General features: G+C 44.1%; 1 protein-coding gene across 4 annotated transcripts in view; it reads left to right on the top strand.

Annotated features, from left to right (window-relative positions):
- Window positions 1–21,693, top strand: part of LOC143964534 (E3 ubiquitin-protein ligase RNF213-like) — a 582,447-nt gene that overhangs the window by 379,240 nt on the left and 181,514 nt on the right. For all 4 annotated transcript variants that reach the window (XM_077474318.1, XM_077474320.1, XM_077474317.1 and 1 more), the window contains exons 30-31: window positions 13,717–13,812; window positions 21,042–21,160. In XM_077474318.1, coding sequence (XP_077330444.1) covers window positions 13,717–13,812; window positions 21,042–21,160 — 215 coding nt within the window. The remainder of the gene's footprint in view (window positions 1–13,716; window positions 13,813–21,041; window positions 21,161–21,693) is intronic.

Consider the following 21,693-nt stretch of genomic DNA (forward strand, 5'->3'; position numbering starts at 1 on the left):
GAAGTGGAGGAGAGCCTCGGGAGGTCACGTGACTGCTCAGCGACGGTCATCCATAAGGTATTGCGCCGCATCATTGTTAAAAAACAAAGGCACTGAGCGACTTATCCAGACATAACAGAGGGGATTCCAGTTAGTAGAGAAAGTTATTGCACATTGTATAGCAGCAGCAGGGGAGGAGCGAGAAGGACGCAGCTCTCACACACACACACACACAAGCTGACAGGCAGGGAGGGGACGGGGGAGAGCAGAGCAGCGGATGACAGAGACACATAGAGTTCCTTGCAAAAGTATTCACCCCCTTGGCATTTTTCCTGTTTTGTTACCTCACAACCTGGAATTAAAATGGATTGTTAGAGGATTTGCATCATTTAATTTAGAGAACATGCCCACAACTTTGAAGATTTTTTTTTTTTAATTGTGAAATAAACAACAAATAGGACAAAATAACAGAAAAAGTCGATGTGCATAACTATTCACCGTCCTAAAGTCAATACTCTGTAGAGCCTACTTTTGCGGCTATCACAGCTCCAAGTTGCTTTGGATAAGTCTCTGAGCTTGCCACATTTTACCACTGGGATTTTTGCCCATTCCTCCTTGAAAAACAGCTCCAGCTCCTTCAAGTTAGATGGTTTCCGCTTGTGAACGGCAATTTTTCAGTCTGACCACAGATTTTCTATTGGATTAACGTCTGGGCTTTGACTAGGCCATTCCAACACATTTAAGCCGCGTACACACGGGCGGACTGTATGGCCTACTTAGTCCGTCATACAATCCGACGGACAGTCCGTCCTACTTTCGAATGAACGGACTTGACCACACACGGATGCACAAACAGTCCGTCGAAAGCTTGCGCGATGACGTGTACAGCACGTACGACGGGACTAGAAATAGGAAGTCCAATACACAGCAATGCAACCTTTCGCCGTGTAAATCCTTTCTGAGCATGCGCCATTCTTAGTCCGTCAAACTAGCCTACTGACGAGCGGATTGTCCGCTGAAACCAAAGTATGACGGACAGTATTTTGAAAAATCCAAAATACTTAGTACGCCAGACTGCACGCTGAAAAAGTCCGCTGAAGCCCACACACGAGCGGACTGTCCGCTGAAATGTGTTTCGACGGACTAAGTAGGCCATACAGTCCGCCCGTGTGTACGCGGCTTTACATATTTCCCCTTAAACCACTCAAGTGTTGCTTTAGCAGTATGTTTGGGGTCATTGTCCTGCTGGAAGGTGAACCTCTGTCCTAGCCTCAAATTACACACAGAGTGGAACAGGTTGTTAGGTACCTGGTGGTGAGCCTGACTTGATGGAAGAAGACCAAAAATTCATGGTATGGTTCGGACACCAGCTGGCATAAGTCCTGGTCGGAGTCCAGACAAAGAAGGGTAGTGGGCATAAGAGTCCTCATGTAAACAGTGTTCTTGGCAGTAGCTGGACTGGAACTTGATCTCCCCCGTGGCCCAGTTGATGCAGGGGTTATGAGCCTGAAGCCAAGAAATGCCCAGGATCACAGGGAACAACGGGGAGGAGATCACGTCAAGGGTTAGAAGCTCCTTGTGCTGGAAAAGGGTACTAGCCACCAAAGGTAGAGTCTCTTGAGTTACTTGCCCCCTTATTCCTTTCTCCCCCCTTTTTTAAAACATAGCAGGATAGGTCAGTAAGTCCCTCTTACACAGAATATAATCATAATTCTCCTAACAACTTATTCTTCTTTTTGCCTATTCAGAAGTTTTCTCTTTCTTTACTCCCTTACTCATTTTCTCCTCCTAACTTTCCTACTCCCCATCCTCAGTCTCTCCAAGCCCTTACACTGGATATCCCGACCTATCCAACCATGATTTCCAATTTTTTTTTAAATTCTTTAAAATTTCCTCTCCTTACATATACTACCTTTTCCTTCCAAACCGTCTCTGTAATTAACTGCCTCCACTCTGTTACTGATGGGGGATTTTCTGCCTGCCACCTCTGCGCTATCAGTTTTCTTGCCTGAAACATACACCTCATTACTGCTTTGTTTATACAGGCCGATCATCCTATTCCTTCATCCAGGCCCAGCACACACAGTCTGGGGTTCCCGTTAACCGCCACTCTGAATGTTTCATTCAGATCAGCAATAATAGTCTCCTGACATCTTGGGCATCCATCATCCACTCTTCGCCCAAAGCTAAACAATCTCTTCGGCGTGTAATATGCTCTATGTATCAGCATCAGATGTGACACCTTCTGGGCGGGCGAAACAGAAATCGAATGCCCCCCCTCCAGTATCCTCATCCACTGCTCATCTGAAAATATTCCTAATTCCTCCTCCCATTTCCCTCTACTTTTAAGTTTTCCTGGACTTTCTATACTCCCTTCACATATATATGGGTACATTTCTGCTATGAAACCTCTTACTCTGTCTTGGGAGTTTAATCTACTGTAAATGGGGGAGTTACTCCAAACTGGTCCTAGCGTATAAAATTGTTTCCATAAAGCATGTCTAATTTGTAGGTATTTATAAAATGAATGTTTTGGTAAATCAAATTCCGCTCTTAATGCATTAAATGTTTTTATTGTGTTTCCTTCATACAACTGGGCCAGCTTGTCTATCCCCCTAGTTTCCCAGTCTTTATATCTTCCTATCATTTCCATTTCCTGCAAGTTCCAGTTGTTCCATAGGGGGGCATCTTTAGTCATCCCTCCCAGGCCTTTTATCGCCTTTACTGCCTTCCATACTTTTAAAGCAAGTTTTATTGTGGGCATTCTATGGGGAATGAATTTGTCTCCAGAGCCTCTACTATAGTCTTGCGAGGTGTCCCTATAATCATTAATGCCATGTTTGTTCCTCCACCAATCTCCTTACTCGTCCCCGGATGCTGCAGTTGGGCAGCTAAAAAATTGCTTCTTGGATGTGGTACTGCCATTCCTCCTTTCCTTGTTGGTAGCTGCAGAATTTGTAAGCCAATCCTTGAATTACCTCCTCTCCATATGAGTTCTCGAAATAATATTTCCATTTTTTAAACCATTTTATATCTATCCATATCGGAGAGTTGTGCAGCAAGTACAGTAACTGAGGCATCCACAGAATTTTAATCAAATTGCATCTCCCTGCAACTGATAGTGGGAGTCTCTTCCAAATTTCTATTTTACTTTTAAATTTAGCTATTAGTGGGACTACATTATCACTTATATACTTTTTAGGATCTCTTTGTATATGTATCCCTAGATACTTTATTTGTTCCACCACTTCCAACTGCGGGATTGCCAGCATACTTTGACTCCCCAGTGTATCTACCGGCATCAGGGCTGATTTTTCCCAGTTTATAGTCAATCCCGAGAAACTACCAAACTCCCCAAGGACCTTCATCCCCTGCTTGAGGGACTGCTCTGAGTCCCCCAAAAAAAGGAGAATATCATCCGCGTACAACGCGATCTTCTCTTCCCTCAACCTTCTTTGGAAGCCTTCAATATTAATATTGGATCTTGCGATGGCTAATGGTTCCATTGCGAGGGCAAAGATCAGGGGTGACAATGGACACCCCTGTCTTGTCCCTCTCTCTAATAGTATCTTATCTGAATACTCGTTATTAACCCTGATTCTGGCACTAGGATCATTATACAAAGTTTTTATCCATGCAATAAACTTACATGTCTTAACAGGACAGTTGTTAACATAATGTCTGGTACCACCGCAGTAGAGACACAGGTTCAACTGGTGATGACGGGCACGTTCCTCTGAAGACAAGGTGGGGCGCATCAACCCCAGCTGCATCAGCTCAAAAGTGTCAGAAACAGGGCTGGCAGAGTCCCCTTGAGGAGCAGGCTGAAAATGGGAGGCAGGAATTGGAACCCTAGCAGTCCAAACCAACTCGGACGATGATGCTGAGAGGAACGCTCAGATCAGCGTTCCCGAAGCCGACAGTCTATTTGGATAGCCAAGGCAATTAGTTCTTCCAACAAGTCTGGGATGCCGACACGGGCCAGTTCGTCTAAGTCCCTCAGAGAGGTCCATGCGGAACTGATGTCTTAGAGCGGAGTTATTCCATTGGGTCCAGATACAGTTTGTAAGGGTGCTCTGAACTTCAGGACCAAGCAAAAACAGATGTCTTTATGAACCAGAAAGTCTATAATAGGGTATCTTCCACACTTAGGGCTGCACTTATGGAGAGAAGCAATCTCTGAATAGGAAACAGAAAAACAAAGAAAAGGCGCCTCTAAGTGTAGAATTAAAAGCTGTTTAATTTCCCCAAAAAGGGTTAAAAACACTTACAAGATATGTAGACTGGCAGAGCATATCATTAATATCCATGTAGGTGGTCCGGCATGAATGCAGTGGTCACTGGCATATACCACTTCTTTAGGCTGTGTGTGTCCAGTAGCAGGGAGGTCCAGGGGATGCCAACAGGAAAAACAGCAGGGAGCTCCAAGAGAACTGACAGGCCAGCCCGCAATCACAGTCTCAAAACACGAGGATCCTGGAAGTGACGTCAGCGGCAGGAGACAATAACCAGCAACCAGCAGAGGGACGCGTTTCGGAACATCTCATTGGTTCCTTTATCAACCTGATGACTCTGTGTGTATGGGACTAATTTATACTACCTGGGCGGACTTTAGGGGCGGAGATATGTAAATGGAGCGTTATCACAATAAAGGTATAGGACAGGAGGCGAAACAGAAACAAAATCCCTATCCAAACAAAAAAATAAAATATATGATTCCATACAGAACAACAACCAATAAGCGACATTTAAAAATAAAAATAAACATAAAATGAAAATGAGAATCAATATTTTTACACAGTCTTCAATAATGCCTAAGACTAGGCATATATATAAGACTGAAGGGGAGGGAGTAGGGAAAAAAAGGGAGGGGCAAAATAAGAAAGGGAATAAAGGGGCAAAGAGAAAATATTTAGAAAAATATCTAGGGTAAAAAATATGTATAAATATATTAACTAAATATATAAAAAAAAATAATATATATATATATATACCGAAATGGTTGAAATTATTTAAAAATATTTACCATATTTAAAATAATATACTAATAGAAAATGATATACCGTATATACTCGAGTATAGGCCGACCCGAATATAAGCCGAGGTCCCCAATTTACCCCCAAAAAACTGGAAAAAATTATTGACTCGTGTATAAGCCGAGGGTGAGACATGCCTGTCCATCCCTGTGTGTCGTCCATCCCTGTGTGTGTCCATGCATCCGTGTGTGTGTGTGTCCATGCATCCGTGTGTGTGTGTGTGTGTGTCCATGCATCCGTGTGTGTGTGTGTGTGTCCATGCATCCGTGTGTGTGTGTGTCCATCCATACCTGTGTGTGTGCATGCATCCGTGTGTGTGTGTGTGTGTGTGTGTCCATGCATCCGTGTGTGTCCATCCATCCCTGTGTGTGCATGCATCCGTGTGTGTGTGTGTGTGTGTGTGTGTGTGTGTGTGTCCATGCATCCGTGTGTGTCCATCCATCCCTGTGTGTGCATGCATCCGTGTGTGTGTGTGTGTGTGTGTGTGTGTGTGTGTGTGTGTGTGTGTGTCCGTGCAGCCTACCTGTGTCCAGCCTGCCTGTGTCCGTCCAGCCTGTGTCCGTCCCGGCCTGCGTCCCGTCCCGGCCTGCGTCCCGTCCCGGCCTGCGTCCCGTCCCGGCCTGCGTCCCGTCCCGGCCTGCGTCCCGGCCTGCGTCCCGTCCCGGCCTGCGTCCCGGCCCGTCCCGCAGCTCTTCGTCGGTGGCCATTCTAGGATTCAAAAGCCGCGCCTCCGTCGGTGATAGGCGGAACACTCAATTTCCCACTGACTGCTGGGAAATTGAGTGTTCCGCCTATCGGATGTCCGTGATAGGCGGAACACTCAATTTCCCAGCAGTCAGTGGTCCGCCTATCATGGACGTCCGCTCATCCTCATACTACGGACGAGGATGAGAGGACGTCCGTGATAGGCGGAACACAGACTGCTGGGAAATTCAGTGTTCCGCCTATCACAGGCGAAGGCGGAGACGGAGGCGCGGCCTTTGAATCCTAGAATGGCCGCTGTCTGTCTGCTCGACACGCTGATCGGGCAGACAGACAGCGATGACTCGAGTATAAGCCGAGGGGGGCACTTTCAGCCTCAAAAAAGAGGCTGAAAATCTCGGCTTATACTCGAGTATATACGGTACTACTAAAAAATCTTGCACAAATATATTAGGAAAGGAGGAATCTAGAGAATGGCACTAGTTTCAAAGTCCTCGTTCAGCCTAAAGAACTGGTATATGCCAGTGACCACTGCATTCATGCCGGACCACCTACATGGATATTAATGATATGCTTTGCCAGTCTACATATCTTGTAAGTGTTTTTAACCCTTTTTGGGGAAATTAAACAGCTTTTAATTCTATACTTAAAGGCGCCTTTTCTTTGTTTTTCTGTTTCTTATTCCATTGGGTGTCTGCACTCCAGCATCTAAAGTCTGTAACATAGTCCTCTGCCGCACGGCGGCCTTGCTGGAGCCCAGACAGAGCAGATTCGGCTGTGGCAGTTCGCTGGGGATCTTCGTAAAGCTGTGCCATAGCCTCAAAGAATAAAGAAAGGGAATGGGTAAGAGCACTGTCACCCTCCAGGAGACGATGGGCCCTCATCTGTGGCTCCCCATGCAACAGCAAGATCACAAATCCCACTTTGGTAGCCTCCAGTGAAAAAGTCCTGGATTGAAGGGCAAAGTACAACTGGCAGGCGTTGCGAAAGGCCCAGAACTTGGATCGGTCTCCCGAGAATCTTTCTGGAACAGGTACTCTTGGTTCAGGTGGGAGCATCACTGCAGGCTGGGGAACAGGCTGAGTAGGAAGTGGAGGTGGTGCAGAGGTAGAAGGGTTGGTACCGGAAAGATGCTAAACCTGTTCTTCCAATCTGGTATATCCCTCTTGGAGCGACTTCACAGCCTGTGTAAGGGCCGCAAGGTGGGTGCAGATCTCCTTCATGGCAGAAGCTTCTTCCGCAGGCTCGGTCATGGCTGTTTGTACTGTTAGGTACCTGGTGGTGAGCCTGACTTGACGGAAGAAGACCTCTCTTACAGCTCTGGTTCAGGGGCCACAGGAATGGAGACAGTTGTCCAGTGAGTGCAGCGGGGTAGGAGTGTCTGACTGGAAGCAGCAGCTGGATCCTCCGGAGACTGGAACTGCAGGGTAGATGATGGATAAGCAGTCAGTGGTCAGCAGACACAGGAGCAACAGCAGCAGGACCAAAGTGCAGCACACTTGAACGGCAGAGGGATAGTCAGGCAGGCCGGATCACAACAGATAAAGCAATGGGATATGTTCAGCAGACAGAAGCAAGGTACAGGCAGGCAGGGGTTCGGTAACAGAAGTTCAATCCAAAGCAAGGTCAAGCAGGCCGGGGTCAGGGCAAGAGAGGTCAGCAAGGTCAATCGAAAGCCAGGTCAAGAATATAATTAGCAGGCGGGGGGCGTGGCCTGGCACCGAGGCAGGATGGCAGCCTAGTGAGATAGCTCCGCTGTCTGAAATTCCAGAAAGCCCTTGCATCAGCGGAATTCCTCAGCAAAACACTCAGGAGATGGCTGGGAGAAGTCGCTCTGCCTCCCGGTCCCAACCGGAGCCGTCCTCCCAGCCCGGTAAGCACATCCCGGCGATGTTCCGTACCCAGCCGTGTGACTCACAGGCAGCATCGCAGGCCGCGGGACGGAGTATGAGTCACGCCGCTGCCGCGGACTGCACGGAGCCTCTGTCCCCTGGTGCAGGCTCCCCACACAACTCGCTCCTTCTGTGCCTAGCTGACCTGCAACAGGTAGCGATGGACATTAAAAATACACTGTTTGCAGCCATCTCAGACCTGAAATCTGACATCCGAGCAGTGGCATCCAGGCTAGAGCATGTAGAAACGGCCGCCATGACACATGGGGCGGCCATTCAGCAAGTGCAGCACGCTTCCAACATACAATCCCACCATCTGATGGACATGCACAGACACCTAGAAGACCTGGATAACAGGGGCCGGAGGCGCAACCTGCGTATCAGAGGAATCCCAGAGTCAGTGGAAGGTCCCCAACTACAGCCTACAGTGTGGGCAATCTTCAATACTCTACTTGGCAGGCCTCTAGATGCGCCCGTCGAAATGGAGAGGTGTCACAGGGCGCTGAGACCGAGGGGCAGAGACGCCGACCCACCCAGGGACACAGTGTGCTGTCTGGTTAGCTTTCTTCAGAAAGAGGAAATATTGTGTCTCTCCCGCAATTACGCCAATCTGGACCATGAAGGAGCGCGCATCGAGATCTTTCAGGATCTATCCTCTATCACCCTCCAACACAGGAGAGATCTGCGCCCCCTACTCCAGGTATTACGTGAACACCGTATCCCCTATAGATGGAGGTTTCCCTTTTGTCTCCAAGCCTCCTCTGGAAACCGCACGGTGTCATTGAGAATGGCAGCAGACCTCCAGCAATTCTGTGATACCCTTAACATCCCAGTGACAAGAGTTCCTGATTGGTATGGCGCATTTCTTCAGCCTGAACCTTGGATCACTACCCAGCAGGACGACACACCCAGGACCCACAGGAGCAGACACAGACGCCGCAGATTGCCAGCTGCCACCCCGCCGAGACCCCGCGGGGACATGGAAACAGATGAGAGCCCACGAGTATCGCCATCCTCTGTTCGCCGCAGGAACGAGCAGCCTTAACGCAATTCTTGGAGTGGTAAGCTGGCCCACTAGACCTTCCCCTTAGCGTACTATTGTCAAGACTGTTACTTAGCACTGGACAAGCGTGCTGCCAATTTCTTTTTGTGTGTTCTTTGTTTCTCTCCCCCTTTTTTCCTTTTTCCTCCTTTTTTTAATTTTGTTTGTTTTTGCCCCGTGATGACGCATGTCAATGGGATCTCGATTCCCGCGTTCAGAGATGGGAGCCGTCTGCTGAGCCTTCTGTCCCTAAGCAAATACTTTCGCAATTCAATTGTCCCTGCCCTCAATTAAGTCTCAGAGACCCTTTACTTGGGGGAAAATAACACAGCATACGGTTGGGGAACTTTCTGATGGGATAGTGATTCCATCATGGACACGGGCAATAAATACCTGAACGCGTGACTTAGTCCCCATGAAGATAGGAAGTAAGCATGGACTTCCTTGGCTCTTGCGCCTCATCATGCTATATGACTGCAGTCTGACCTACGCCTTTAGAGCATGGTATCGCGCAGAGCAGCAAATATTTTTTCTATTGGCAGGGGGAAAGCTATCCCCCCCCCCCCTTTTTTTTTTTTTTTTTTTTTCTTTTTTTTCTCCAAGGTATCTGCACATTACAGGACTAGCGATGGAAACCATACGTGAAGACGGACGGACTCCTCATCCTATTTGCCCGCTACGGCACAGTTAGTGGTGACTCTCTAAAGCTGAAGTGGTGCCTATGGGTACCTATTATTATCTCTTCCCCCCCCCCACTTCCCCCCCTTTTTTTTCTCTCTCTACATGTGAACACAATGAAACTGTTTATGCTTCAGTGAACTTTATATGCTCGAGTACTAAGCAGTGATCTAATATGGTTGGGGTTTGTTAGACCTTGACGGTTACTAGCTTTGGCGGCTATGGAAACGCTTCTGATTAGGGAGGTCTTAGACCGCCTCCCATGATTTACAAAAGGTCGGGAAGGGAACTTGGTGGGATACCCCCGGACTCCCCCGGGCTATGACTTTTGGTTGTGGTAGGGAGGGGCCGGGGATATCTGGCAAATACATAATAAGGTCTAATCCTGTCAATGACGACACTCAGATGGTGTCATCCTCTTACATTTTTACTATTGTATTGTTGTACATGCTATTTTGGGAGTTTGGGGCCGAACCATAAGGTCGGATACTGTAGATTAGTAATGTTTACTTTGTTCATGGTTAATGATAGTTTCGTTACTTTACATGGACCGGAGTTGTAGTTAGGCTTGATGGTTGCTCACCTCTTTAAAGCACAACCCACCAGGTCAGAGTCAGTCATATGTTTGCCTGCGAGACAGAGCCCGTGCCTCTCGGTCTCACTTGACAGAGTGGGTAATCGGGACGCAGGGGACAGGGAGCTGGTACGTTTTTTAGACGGATAGGACACTCCCCCCCTCTATTTTGGGGGCACAATTTCTCAGCGATTGTGCAAGAGTTATCCTGACCTGCTGATAGACGGGAAGGGGGTTGGGGGGGTGCTGACGGGACCCGCGCACCGTGATAGGGTGTGGGTCGGGTCGGCGCGCCGCCCGCCCCCCCCCCCCCCCCCACCTCAGGAACGATAGAGTTTACCTTTAAGGTTATTACTAAAGTCTGGATATGACGGACAGTAGCGGAGGCCACCCTGTTTTGGTCCCAGTTTACGCTCTAACCCCAAGGTGGCTGGTTTCCCCCTTGAAACCCCCGGTACAGATTTCTGAACGGATTATTAGCACGACTCAGTTTTGCTTAGGTAGTTTAGCAGGTCTATAACTGCCTCCGGTATCCTTCTTTCTAGTCCCTAAGGGGGGTGTTCTCACACGTTCGGGGAAATATAACATCAGTGCTCCTGTTGTCGTGTGAGGAGCTCCACCTTACGGAGTGGGTGCCTCAGACTACTCTGTTCCCAGTCACCCTTTCCACTCCACTTGTCTCTTTCTCATTCACCTCCATCTTTTCTCTTCCTTCTTGATCCTTTTCTTGCCCCCTCTATTCCTTCCCTTCTCCCTCCCCCCTTCCCACGCGGACTCTCCCCATCTGCTCCTTAGGATCGCAGTGAGACGAATCGCTTAGACATTGCTAACGTCCTCCAAGATAATGGCTTCGGTCCCTTTGTCTCTTAAATGCAGGAGAAATTATCTGGGAAGTATAAAAACAGGAGTGCAAGTGTAAATGTAGCCTAGTGCCGTGTACACACGTCCTGAATGTCCCACACAAGAAGTCAGATGGAAGATTTTCATTGTATATTCCGATCGTGTGTATTCCTCATCTGACTTTATCAAATTCTGACGGACCTAGAAATAGAACATGTTCTAAATATTTCCGACTTAACCAATTCCTATCGGGAAAACTGCTCATCTGTATGCTGTTCCGACGGGCCAAAAAAGATGCATGCTCTGAAGCAAGTACGAGACGGAAGCTACTGGCTATTGAACTTCCCTTTTCTAGTCTCGTCTCACGTGCTGCATGTCACCGCGTTCTTGGCAATCGGACTTTGGTGTGATCGTGTGTACGCAAGACCGTTTCATCGGAATTCCGTCGGAACTCCTTTGGAAAAACCTTCAGAGTTTATTCCCAGGGGAAAAACGGTAGTGTGTACAGGGCATACGGCTCATCCTACATGTTACAATATGACAATCTCTGTACAATTAACTTTAAGATTTACCAAGGTGATGTAGTATGAGGCCTAATGAATCTATCCAATCAATCTGAATCCAAGCAGGCAGGCCTCTGCATTACACACCTGTCAGTAATCTAAAGAAAATGTACAAACAGATTGTATCGTGTTTGATGGGCTTAAGACTGTTAAATTTATTTGTTTTTTTAACTAAAATGTTTGATGGATTGGAATCAGGTGAAATTTAATTTTTTGTAAATATTTCCTTTATTACAGTTTAACAGGTAGAGATTACATATAAATATGGACAAATTCAATGACTATGAAAATATTTCATGCAAAATGTTGCCATATGTTAACCCTTTTCTTGCCACCGTCGCAGCAGGGGGGGTTCACTTATTCTGCACAAGCCGACTCTCTGCATTCTAAAGAAAGTGATTGAGCGGCTGTACACAGGGCTGCTGTTAGAAATCATGGGGCTCCCTGTAGCCTACTTGATAGGGCCCCCTCTCAAAAAATATGAATAAATATAACATATAAAACTGTACAGAGTGCATCTGCCTATGTTATGCTGTAGGGACACAGCAGCCGTAGGAACATGGGTGCAGGTGTACGGCCCCATAGACTGTGTGCATTCAAGGCCACTCACCCACACCTGCACACCTGTCAAATTAGGACCTGCGGCTATATTTGTACAGGCAGCTCCAACTGCATGAACAAACTGCTCATTCACACTGAAGGGATCATTCACATGGCTTATCTGGCCCATAAACATTTGTTTAAATTATTTTTTACCATTTTTTTAGATATATATATATTTTTTTTATTAAAGCTGTTGGGGGACTTGGGTGAAATATTAGGGGTCTAAAGAGAATCTTGAAAGACAACGGGGAGAGAGGAAGAGAAGCTGGCTTTTAGCTGCTGCAGGGAGAGCCATACGGGGGATTGGTTCCATTAATTACCCAACCTACAACCCTTCCCGCTGCACTGATCACCCCCTCCCATCCAAAATCCTATTCCTTCTGCTCATCAGCTGCCCGGACCCCCTACTGAACTGATGGGTCCCAGGCCCCATACAGGAGACTTGGCTGTATCCCCTTATTGGCGGCCCTAGCTGTAAAGTCACTGGTTCTCTTTCTGTGACCCCCGGAGTGAGATCCCCCCCCCTCCCTTTCCCCTCGATGCTTCCTGGCCTATGCTGTCCCACCTGCAAGCCCCTATCCATGAGGAAAACAGCAGGTAACTGCACATAGTGTGAACAGGCCCTTAGGGGACAACAGTGAAAATTCTTACATCATCATGGATACCCCTTAACAATAGGCCTGACTTCCGGAGCTATTACTAGTTTATAGTTTATTGGATTCTTCTTCTATTCTTTATTTGCCTGTTGTACCCGTTTATTATATATTTTTTTCTGTATGACAAAAGTGGCGTAACAATTTTAAGTCACTATATCCTGTTCAGTTCAAGCATTGGTTGATCCCATGTCGTATATGCGCTTTTCATTAAGTTAAAAAATATTTCTTGCACTGTTTTCCTATGTACATGCTAAAAGGCTGGAAAAAAAGAAAGAGAGAACCTGTGTTAAACATATATTACATAGAGGCGTTTTTGTCTGCTATATAATATAAATGAAGTTTTAGTGAAAGTAAACAAAATACCATTACACCCAAGCACTTTAACCCCCCCCCCCCCAATACATTTTTCCTAGCCCACCCCGCCCCTACCTACATGCACACACGGGATGCCTGTGTACGAAAACAACCAGAGTGAGATCAGTAATTCTAGGCCCATTATTAATGGTTAATTTTAAAGTGTTGCCCCAAAGGGGCTTTCAAAGTGCTACATATGAAAAATATAGGGTTGTAATTTTGCACGTGTGAACATGCAAATTTAAAGCTTGTCATGTTGGGTATCTATTTACTCAGCACAACTTCATCTTTATATTTTACAAAATAATTGGGAAATATGTTGCATTTGCCCTAAACTTAATTTTTGTGTATATTTTACTTACATTTTGCACTTTTTAAACTGGTGCGCAAATATCATGTGACATAAAAAATTGGAACTACCATAATTTTATTCTACAGGGTCTACTTTTAGTAAATGTATAATGTTTGTGATTTTTAACTAAGCTTTGCCTAAAATAGTTTTTTCAATGTGTGCAAAAATGCTCTGGCAGCAGAAGGTTTAAAGACTTTGGAAGATTATTAGGAAGGGTAAGAAATAGGAATAGATTAAGTAAAGAAAATACAAAAATATGAGCTCAGGTGGAATTTCTTCTTAAATATCAAATGATGATAAAATGACAATATAATCAAATAGAGCAATATCGGTTGAAATTTTTTTATATGCTAAAAAAACAGTGCTGCCATAACACCAAAATACTGGCACAGGTGCAAATAGGACAAATAATTGCACATATAATTTATTTTTATTCCTAATGCAGGAGTTATCTCGAGAATTCATCTGGAAATTTAATATTGATTATACAGACGGATTTTGAAGAAGGATCCCAAGGAGCAAATCTTGTGGCATCAGCAAAGTAAGCTTGCCTCCTGTGCTAAAATATAAAAAATAAAAAAATGATTTAGAGGAACTTCAGTCATGTATACAAAAAGTAAAAGTCAGCAGATACAAGTACCAGCGCTGTCTTCTACCTGATAGCTTCAGCGCTGTCTTTGGTCCTGATCTGGATTCAGACTCATCTATAACACTCCAACTAAACTTGCTTTATTCTGAGTAATATGAAAATTTTGTATGAGCATCTACAGATGCTCATACAAGATAATCATATTACTCAGAATACAGTATGTTTAGTTGGAGCCATGCAGATTTGTTTCACAGTCATTCAGTGAACTTTTTATACCTGGACTTCTAAGTCTGTACATATAGTGTTGGGTAAGACATACAAGAAGCAGAAGGCAAACAAGGCTAGTGCATTATCATATTATTTTTAAATTTTTTTAAACTCACAAAATGCACTCACGTTCAGTAAAAGATATGAAAACATATCAGGGGCCCTGCTGACTAGGGAACAATGCTACAGCAGGAAAGAATAAATGAGAAAAATCTGATTACTTTAAACTGATCTGGAGAGAGGCTGCAGCTAAACAGGTACAATTTATGTATTTACTTATTTATTTAATCTCTGTGTGTCACCTGAGGTGAATTACTTCACTGGGTATATGTATAAGTTTACAACAACTTTAAGAATCAATATTTTGTCTCATTCCAAAAGTTATATAAAGTTGAATCTGCTGAGCCCTGGTCACATTATGAATCAATCAGGAATGCGCTGTGCACTCATGTGAGATTCACATTCGTTTCAGTGTGGTGCAATTTGACCCCATACATTTTTAATGGGCTCAACTCACACTGGATTGCCCCAAAAGTAGAGCATGAATGCGGTGTAGGAAATGCACACACAACACAGGTTTCCCGCACCCTATTCTAGTGTGAATCTAGCCTTCATCCCTTAATTTACAAGCTATGTGAAAAAGGTAAAAGCTGATGTCATAAGCCCCTCTCAGTGGTTGGGTGGATTAATCTGGAAAAAATGTATCTGGATGCCCCAAATGTATATATTATATAATGTACCTATATGATTACCTATGGTTTATGGTTAAAGATACCCTATATGGAAGACATGAAAGGCCAAAATAAAATTAGAATTTCTGCAATGCCTTCCTTAAGGATGGGGACTAGGCTTTGCCAGATTTGTGGCTATATTTTGTTGCTGCACAATTGCAACATTTAGGCTACTTTCACACTGAAAGTGCTTGCCGTTAGCGCTAAAGCGCCGTTAATGGAATGCTTTTTACCCAAAAAAGGGTAAAAAGTCCAGTTTTTTCAGCACTTTTAAAGCGCTGCCTACACATTCCAGCGCTCCCAACCTGCCCCAATGATGCTACCTGCAGGACTTTTCGGAACATTCTGTAAGCGCAGCGCCCCAGTGTGAAAAGTCACACTGGAATAAATGGGAGGCAGTTTTCAGACGTTTTGCAGAGGCTATTTTTAGCGCTAAAGCCTGAAAACCACCACAGTCTGAAAGGGGTGTTAGGGCTAAACAATATGAATAAAAAGGATCCTACTCACAGCCTGATGAATCATATTCTAGAAACCATTTCTCTAGCATTCTTCTTAATTGACATTGTTTTTAATATACATATCCCCTTACTGTATTGGGAAACCTCAGCCGCCTTGAGTATTTTTGAAAATTGGAAAGCTTTAGGAACCACTTGCCATGCTTTTGCTAACGATAATATGAAGCCATTCCAGCAACTGCAGGAAGCTTTTATAATTCCAAGAACACAATTTTTCAGCACCTGCAACTCAGACATGCCATGCAGACCAGAGGCATTCTCATCTTAGTTTTGACAGAGCTGAGCTTCTCATGACCTACTCACTCCACTACCAAAAAAAGGAGATATCTCTTATAGGAACACTATTTTTGGGAGGGCACAGCTGTTTAATACTCCCTTCCATAGAGCTAAGTGGGAACAAGTCTAATGCCCTGTGCACACGACCGGTTTTTCCCATGGAATTCTGCTCAAGCTGTCTTGCATACACATGATCACACCAAAGTCCGACCGTCAAGAACACGGTGATGTACAACACACGAGGGTACTAGAAAATGGAAATTCAGTAGCCAATAGCTTCCGTCTCGTACTTGTTTCAGAGCATGCGTCATTTTTGGTCCGTCGGCACAGCATACAGACGAGCGGTTTTCCCATTAGGAATTGGTTCAGTCGAAAATATTTAGAACATGTTCTATTTCTATGTCCCTCAGAATTTTTGACATAAAAAGTCCAATGGGGCATACGCAGGATCGGAATATACGATGAAAAACTCCTGTCTGACTTTTTCTCTCTCAGACATTCCACTCGTGTTTATGCGGCATTAGACCAAATTTCTAGGAAACAGTGGAACACCATCCTACTTAAAATCCTGCTTGTTTCCTTCCCCAACACCAGCTCACAAGTTTATTTATCCCTCATAAGGGTATGCAGGAATCCATAATGACTACATAAATTCCCTAGATGTTGCATCACAATAGGTGATCTGTATCTGGTTTGCATTATGTGGTGATGTCCCAAATTATTCCAATATTTGCATACCATTAGTAAACAGATCAATAAAAAGTTTGGTACCCATCTGGAAAACTCCTCACTGACTTATACAAATGGTCTGTTCGAAATTTCTAATGATGACCAGTTTCAGACTTCTGTAATTTTCACATTTTACTGTTTTTCCTTGTTATAAAGTTAGTGGTAAATAAATGTCTCGGATTGACAGCTCCCACAGTTGACATGTAGATTAAAGAGGTTAATTCATATTTCAGGCTGGAAAAACATATCACCTAAAGATGGGGCTGTCATAATACATTTTAATGCTAGTCACTGTGTAATGCGCATCACCTTTTTGGGTGTCAACCTGGTATGCATCCATATCTAGCATATCTCTTGGTCCCATTACTGTGTTTTTTTTTTTAAGAGATGTTTACTTGCCTACTTTTCAGAATTGACTAACAAAGCAGAGTGCAGATAATATGATTCCTTATCTTATTGCAATGTCAGTAAGTCATGTTGGGCATAGTGTAGGATCAAGGTATCACACTACAGTGGATATTTTCATTATTAGTGTGGTTATTCACATATGTCTTCATGTGATGCTGCAATTCTTATTTGCTTGTCAACTCTTATGCCGCGTACACACGAGCGGAATGTGCGACAGAAAAAGTCAGACGGAAGCTTTTCATCGTATTTTCCGATCATGTGTATGCCTCATCTGACTTTTTTGAGAAAATTCAGACGGGCCTAGAAATAGAACTTGTTCTAAGTATTTCCGACGGAACCAATTCCTATCGGGAAAACCACTCGTCTGTATGCCGTTCCAACGGACCAAAAAACAACGCATACTCTGAAGCAAGTATGAGACAGAATCGCTTGGTGTGGTAAAACTAGCGTTCGTATTGGAGCTAGCACATTCCTGACGCTGCTAATTCTGTGATCTTTTAATGCAGCGCATTATTTTCTTCTTTATAATGCTAGAAGGTTGAAGTTGTTTTGCTGCTCATATTCACACTGAGTTCTCACAAACTTATTTCTTCATTATTTATCCTCATCTAATGAATAATATTCTATTTTTTAAAAGCCTGATCTCCATAATAATGTTTACAATTATTTTTTTATATTCATCTTTTATAATTTTTTTATTTCATCAAGATTTTTTTTACGATTACTTAATTATTTTCTAGTGATCTCCATATAATTTGATTTCTTGGAGTGTCAAGTTACCACAATAACATTATTATCTTGTATTTTGTATTAACCTCCAGGAGGATGGTGTCCCTTGTTAATCTGACATTGTCTTTTTTAAATGTACCTGCTACTCACAAAAAAACTATCCTTTTTGAATAAAAACACATAGGAAAGTATTTTGTGAAAATAAAATATCCATTTATTCTGGGTAATAAAATAAAGAGGAAGTCAACGCTGGAGAAACTTTTTTGGAATTTGTGAAGCCTTTTGGCCAAAAGGGCACACATCAAGTCTGTGGAAAAGAAAATTGGAAGCTTGAGGAGTCCATATAATAGGGAGCACAATCTGCTCCAGGAATCCCAGAGATCAGGACCAGCAGCAGATGACATATCTGTCCCCAGGTTGTGGTACTAGCCTGCGTCTTCTGTCAGACCAGACTGAACCCAGGCCATAACTTTCTTGTCTTCCCTGCAGACTTCCCTCCATGCTGCCCTGCAGCCTTCCTTGGAAGCAGTGGCTCTGGTGGTGGACTTATGGCAGGAGGGGGATGGGCTTGCTCATATATGTGGCTGTTCTCAGTCAGCTGGTCCCTCAACCCCTTCTGAAGGGCATCTTAAAAAATTCCCTCACAGAGGAGGCCTTGGCCCTTCTCCAATTCCAGCAGCCTGGTGGCTAGATAGCAGCCATAGGCCTCTGTCGCTGGCTTCCCTAATGAGGCCCAGTGCTGCCTCCTTCGTCATTTTCCCCTTCCTGGGCCTTTTGGTGGTTAGGCAGAGGGGAGGCACCCGGGATTTAGGAGGCTCCCACTGGGCACAGCCTCCTCCTGGCTGCCACTGGGCACGGACTCCTCCTGGCTGACGCTTTCCAGATCCTCCTCCTGGCTGAGCTCATCCTGTGTATAAAAAAGGGGCATAGTTGTAGTTTTTGCTTCATCAATCGCACACAATTTTCAGCTCATGACTTTCAAATTGAATGTTAATAAAAAGAAAAGACTATCATTCTGACCCCAACGTTTTTGACCACTACTGTCTAGTGTATACATAATTTTTTGTATAAAATCATTGATTTGTAAGCAATTATAACATCTCGTTAACATCATTAACATTAGGACAATAAATATGTCTAAAAAAGAATATACCCGACTCCAGCTGGGCACATCCACTTCTTCCAGGATGGAAGGCCCAGGTTGTTCCTCATCAGCCTCTGCTGGGGTTGAGGGTACGGTGGAGGGAAGACTGCAGGGAAGGGTCCAATGAGATTCCCTTGCTTCAGTCTGGTCATCCAGACACCACAGTTTGTTGAAATACCACAGCCTGGGAACATAAACATTCTCTGCTGATGCTCCTGATTGGAGTGATTTCTGGATCATCTTATGCTCCTTTTTATACATGTTCTTCAAGATCCCAATTTTATTTTCCAAAAACGTCATGTTTGCATCGGGAGATCCGAGTCTTCACAATTTCCAGAAGTTTCTCCAGCGATGTTTCACCTCCCACAAATTACTGATCTCCCTGTATCTGTCTATGAAACTGGCCATAAATTATGGGTCCTTAAAGTGATTCATCTTTGCTGTAAGAATACACATAACAAAAACACTAATGTTAGCGTAAAAAACTCTCCCAGCCCCGTCTCTTTCGTCGCAGTGGGAGAGGAACATGGCAGAGACACACTAGGTGACTACTAATAGTAGTAACGAGGAGGAAAGCCAGGAGGCTGAAATGTCCCAATCCGAGGTTTAAGGCCTCCAATATGTCCTTTGAGGAGATGGTGGAGATGGTACATATATTGAGGAGGGCTAACTATGATGCCAAACCCCAATCTGTGTAAGGCCAAAATCATGACGAAAGTGGTCATGATGAAAGTGGTCATGACGAAGTCTGCGTCACAAATTGGGGATACGTCAATCAAAGCAGCAATTAAAACGCTAGTCAGACCTAAAATTAAGGGAGCCAGATCAGTACAGAAGGATAAAGAAAGTGCTTCAAAAAAGTGCCAAAAAAAAAAAGCCTCCAGCACTCTGCCTGAAATTAACGACACACATATTTGGACACATTTTAAGGGGTGGGGAGGGTTATAAATGAATTTAAGGCCTCACAACATTTGGACACATTTTAGGAGGTGTTTCGGGGAAAGCAGTACAATGCAGTACAATGAAGCTGACAATGTACATTGTTAAGGGACTAGGCTATAGGTATATATGGGCCCAGGATAGCATGCTGGGGAGCTTAGTGAAGGCAAATATACATGTAGGCCAAAAAAGGAGCATTAAAAGCTTCTAGCATGCATGAGGATAAAGGGAACATCACAGCATATTCCAATCATGGTAAATGGGGAATGATGAAATAACTACAATATATTAGCAAACATTAAATACATATAATGTGATGTTAAAGGAGAAAACTTACCTTAATATAGTCCTCCTACAGGACCTGAATGATGGCAGAACAGGTCTCTGGAATAATGATCCCCAGAGCCTGGGAGAAAATGCCTGTTCAGAACTTGAGGTCCTGCAGGCTTTTCCCAGTCGCCAAGTACAGCAAGGTGGCAACCAACCTCTGCTCCGGAGTGATGGCTTGCCTCATGCAAGTATCCTGCCTGCTGATATAAGGGGTCAGCAAAGCCAACAGATGGTGAAAAGTGGGGTCCATCATCCTGAGAAAATTCCTGAAATCATCAGGATTATTCTCCTGTTTCTCAAAACGCAACGGCATGTGCAGGAATTGGTCACACTGGAGTAAACAATTCTTGATCCATGAACTCCTCCTTGCCCTGTTCATGGACTGGGCTTGGGTCAAAGTATGAACCCCAACACCAAGCCCCCACACAGCACAAACTCTACGACGAGTGCGTACCCACACCATGGTTTCAAAACGAACGGTCAGCTGGTCAGAACGAACTTAACGGAACGCACTGAAGAACAGCAAGGCCTGTGAAAAGCAAGCTGAAAATCAGCAACGAGCAGACCAGAACGCACTGAAAAATAGATACAAACTGACTACACGCATGGATACAAATCCACAAACACAAATTGAACAGCAGTAATACGATCTGAAAAAGCTGGAGTCTGACAAACGCGAATCGTCTCTCACCAAACTCATACTATCACGAGATTAGCAGAATGATCCCAAAGGGTGGTGCACTGGGTATCTAGACCCATCATACGTGCTGTACGTCGCCGCGTTCTTGACGATCGGACTTTGGTGTGATCGTGTGTACGCAAGACAGTTTCAGCGGAACTCTGTCGGGAAAACAGGTCGTGTGTACGCGGCATTCGAATTTTACACAAAATCTTCTGTGGTGCTTATGCAGTGCTTTTTTGCTTTTGTTACATTACGTTTTTACTTTACTTCTCCTATATGCAGTACATATTCTATGATTTTCATAGATGATATGTCCTTCTTCTTCTTCTAATTGTAAGAGTGTCTGATTGTGTTGTTAATTGAAAATGACAGAAGTTCTACGTTTCAATATAAGAAGGTATCTGATTTTTTTTTAAATCTGATGTTTTTAGGTACTCTGCTGTGAACGAGATACAAAAGGTGAATCTCAAAGAAGCATCTGTATTTGTCTATTTCATAACCAAACTTCCTAGAATGCAAGGAGGCACATCTTATGTAGGCTTCCGAGGTGGTAAGTTACCTTTTGAACTCCTTCTCTACTATGACCTCTGCAGCCCTTTCCTCAGCCTTCACTTCTGCACAAACCCCCCCCTATTGCCCTTATTGACTTGTAAACACAGAAGTCGAGCTCAGCACAGGAACAGTTATGGCTGAAAAAAATACCTGCCTCTTAATATCTTATATTTAAATAAATTGATCTAAAAAAAAAAACTCTTTCTGCACGTGTTCATATTTGGCCCTAACTATTGGCTAAGTCCTCTCTCCCCCAGGGTTAAAAAAAAATTCCAAACATGCTGCATAAAAGAATTAGCAGTGTTGTTTGTGACTTAAAGGAATTCTATGGTCACCGCATACACTTAAATTTTATGACATCAACATTGTAATAGAAAAACAAATATTTTTTTTTTTTGACAGTCTAGTGTAAGCTTACTTGAAAAATCTCCTTTTATGTTTGTTTTATTCCTGAAATCCCTGCCTGGTTTGTAACTTGTCTTCTGCTGATTACTCTCAATTTCTAAGTTCTACATATCCTGTGGTACTTTG

Source organism: Lithobates pipiens, unplaced genomic scaffold, assembly GCF_037356315.1.
Source record: "Lithobates pipiens isolate NorthernLeopardFrog02 unplaced genomic scaffold, aLitPip1_a1.2 Scaffold_8, whole genome shotgun sequence".
NCBI classification, from domain to species: Eukaryota; Metazoa; Chordata; class Amphibia; order Anura; family Ranidae; genus Lithobates; species Lithobates pipiens.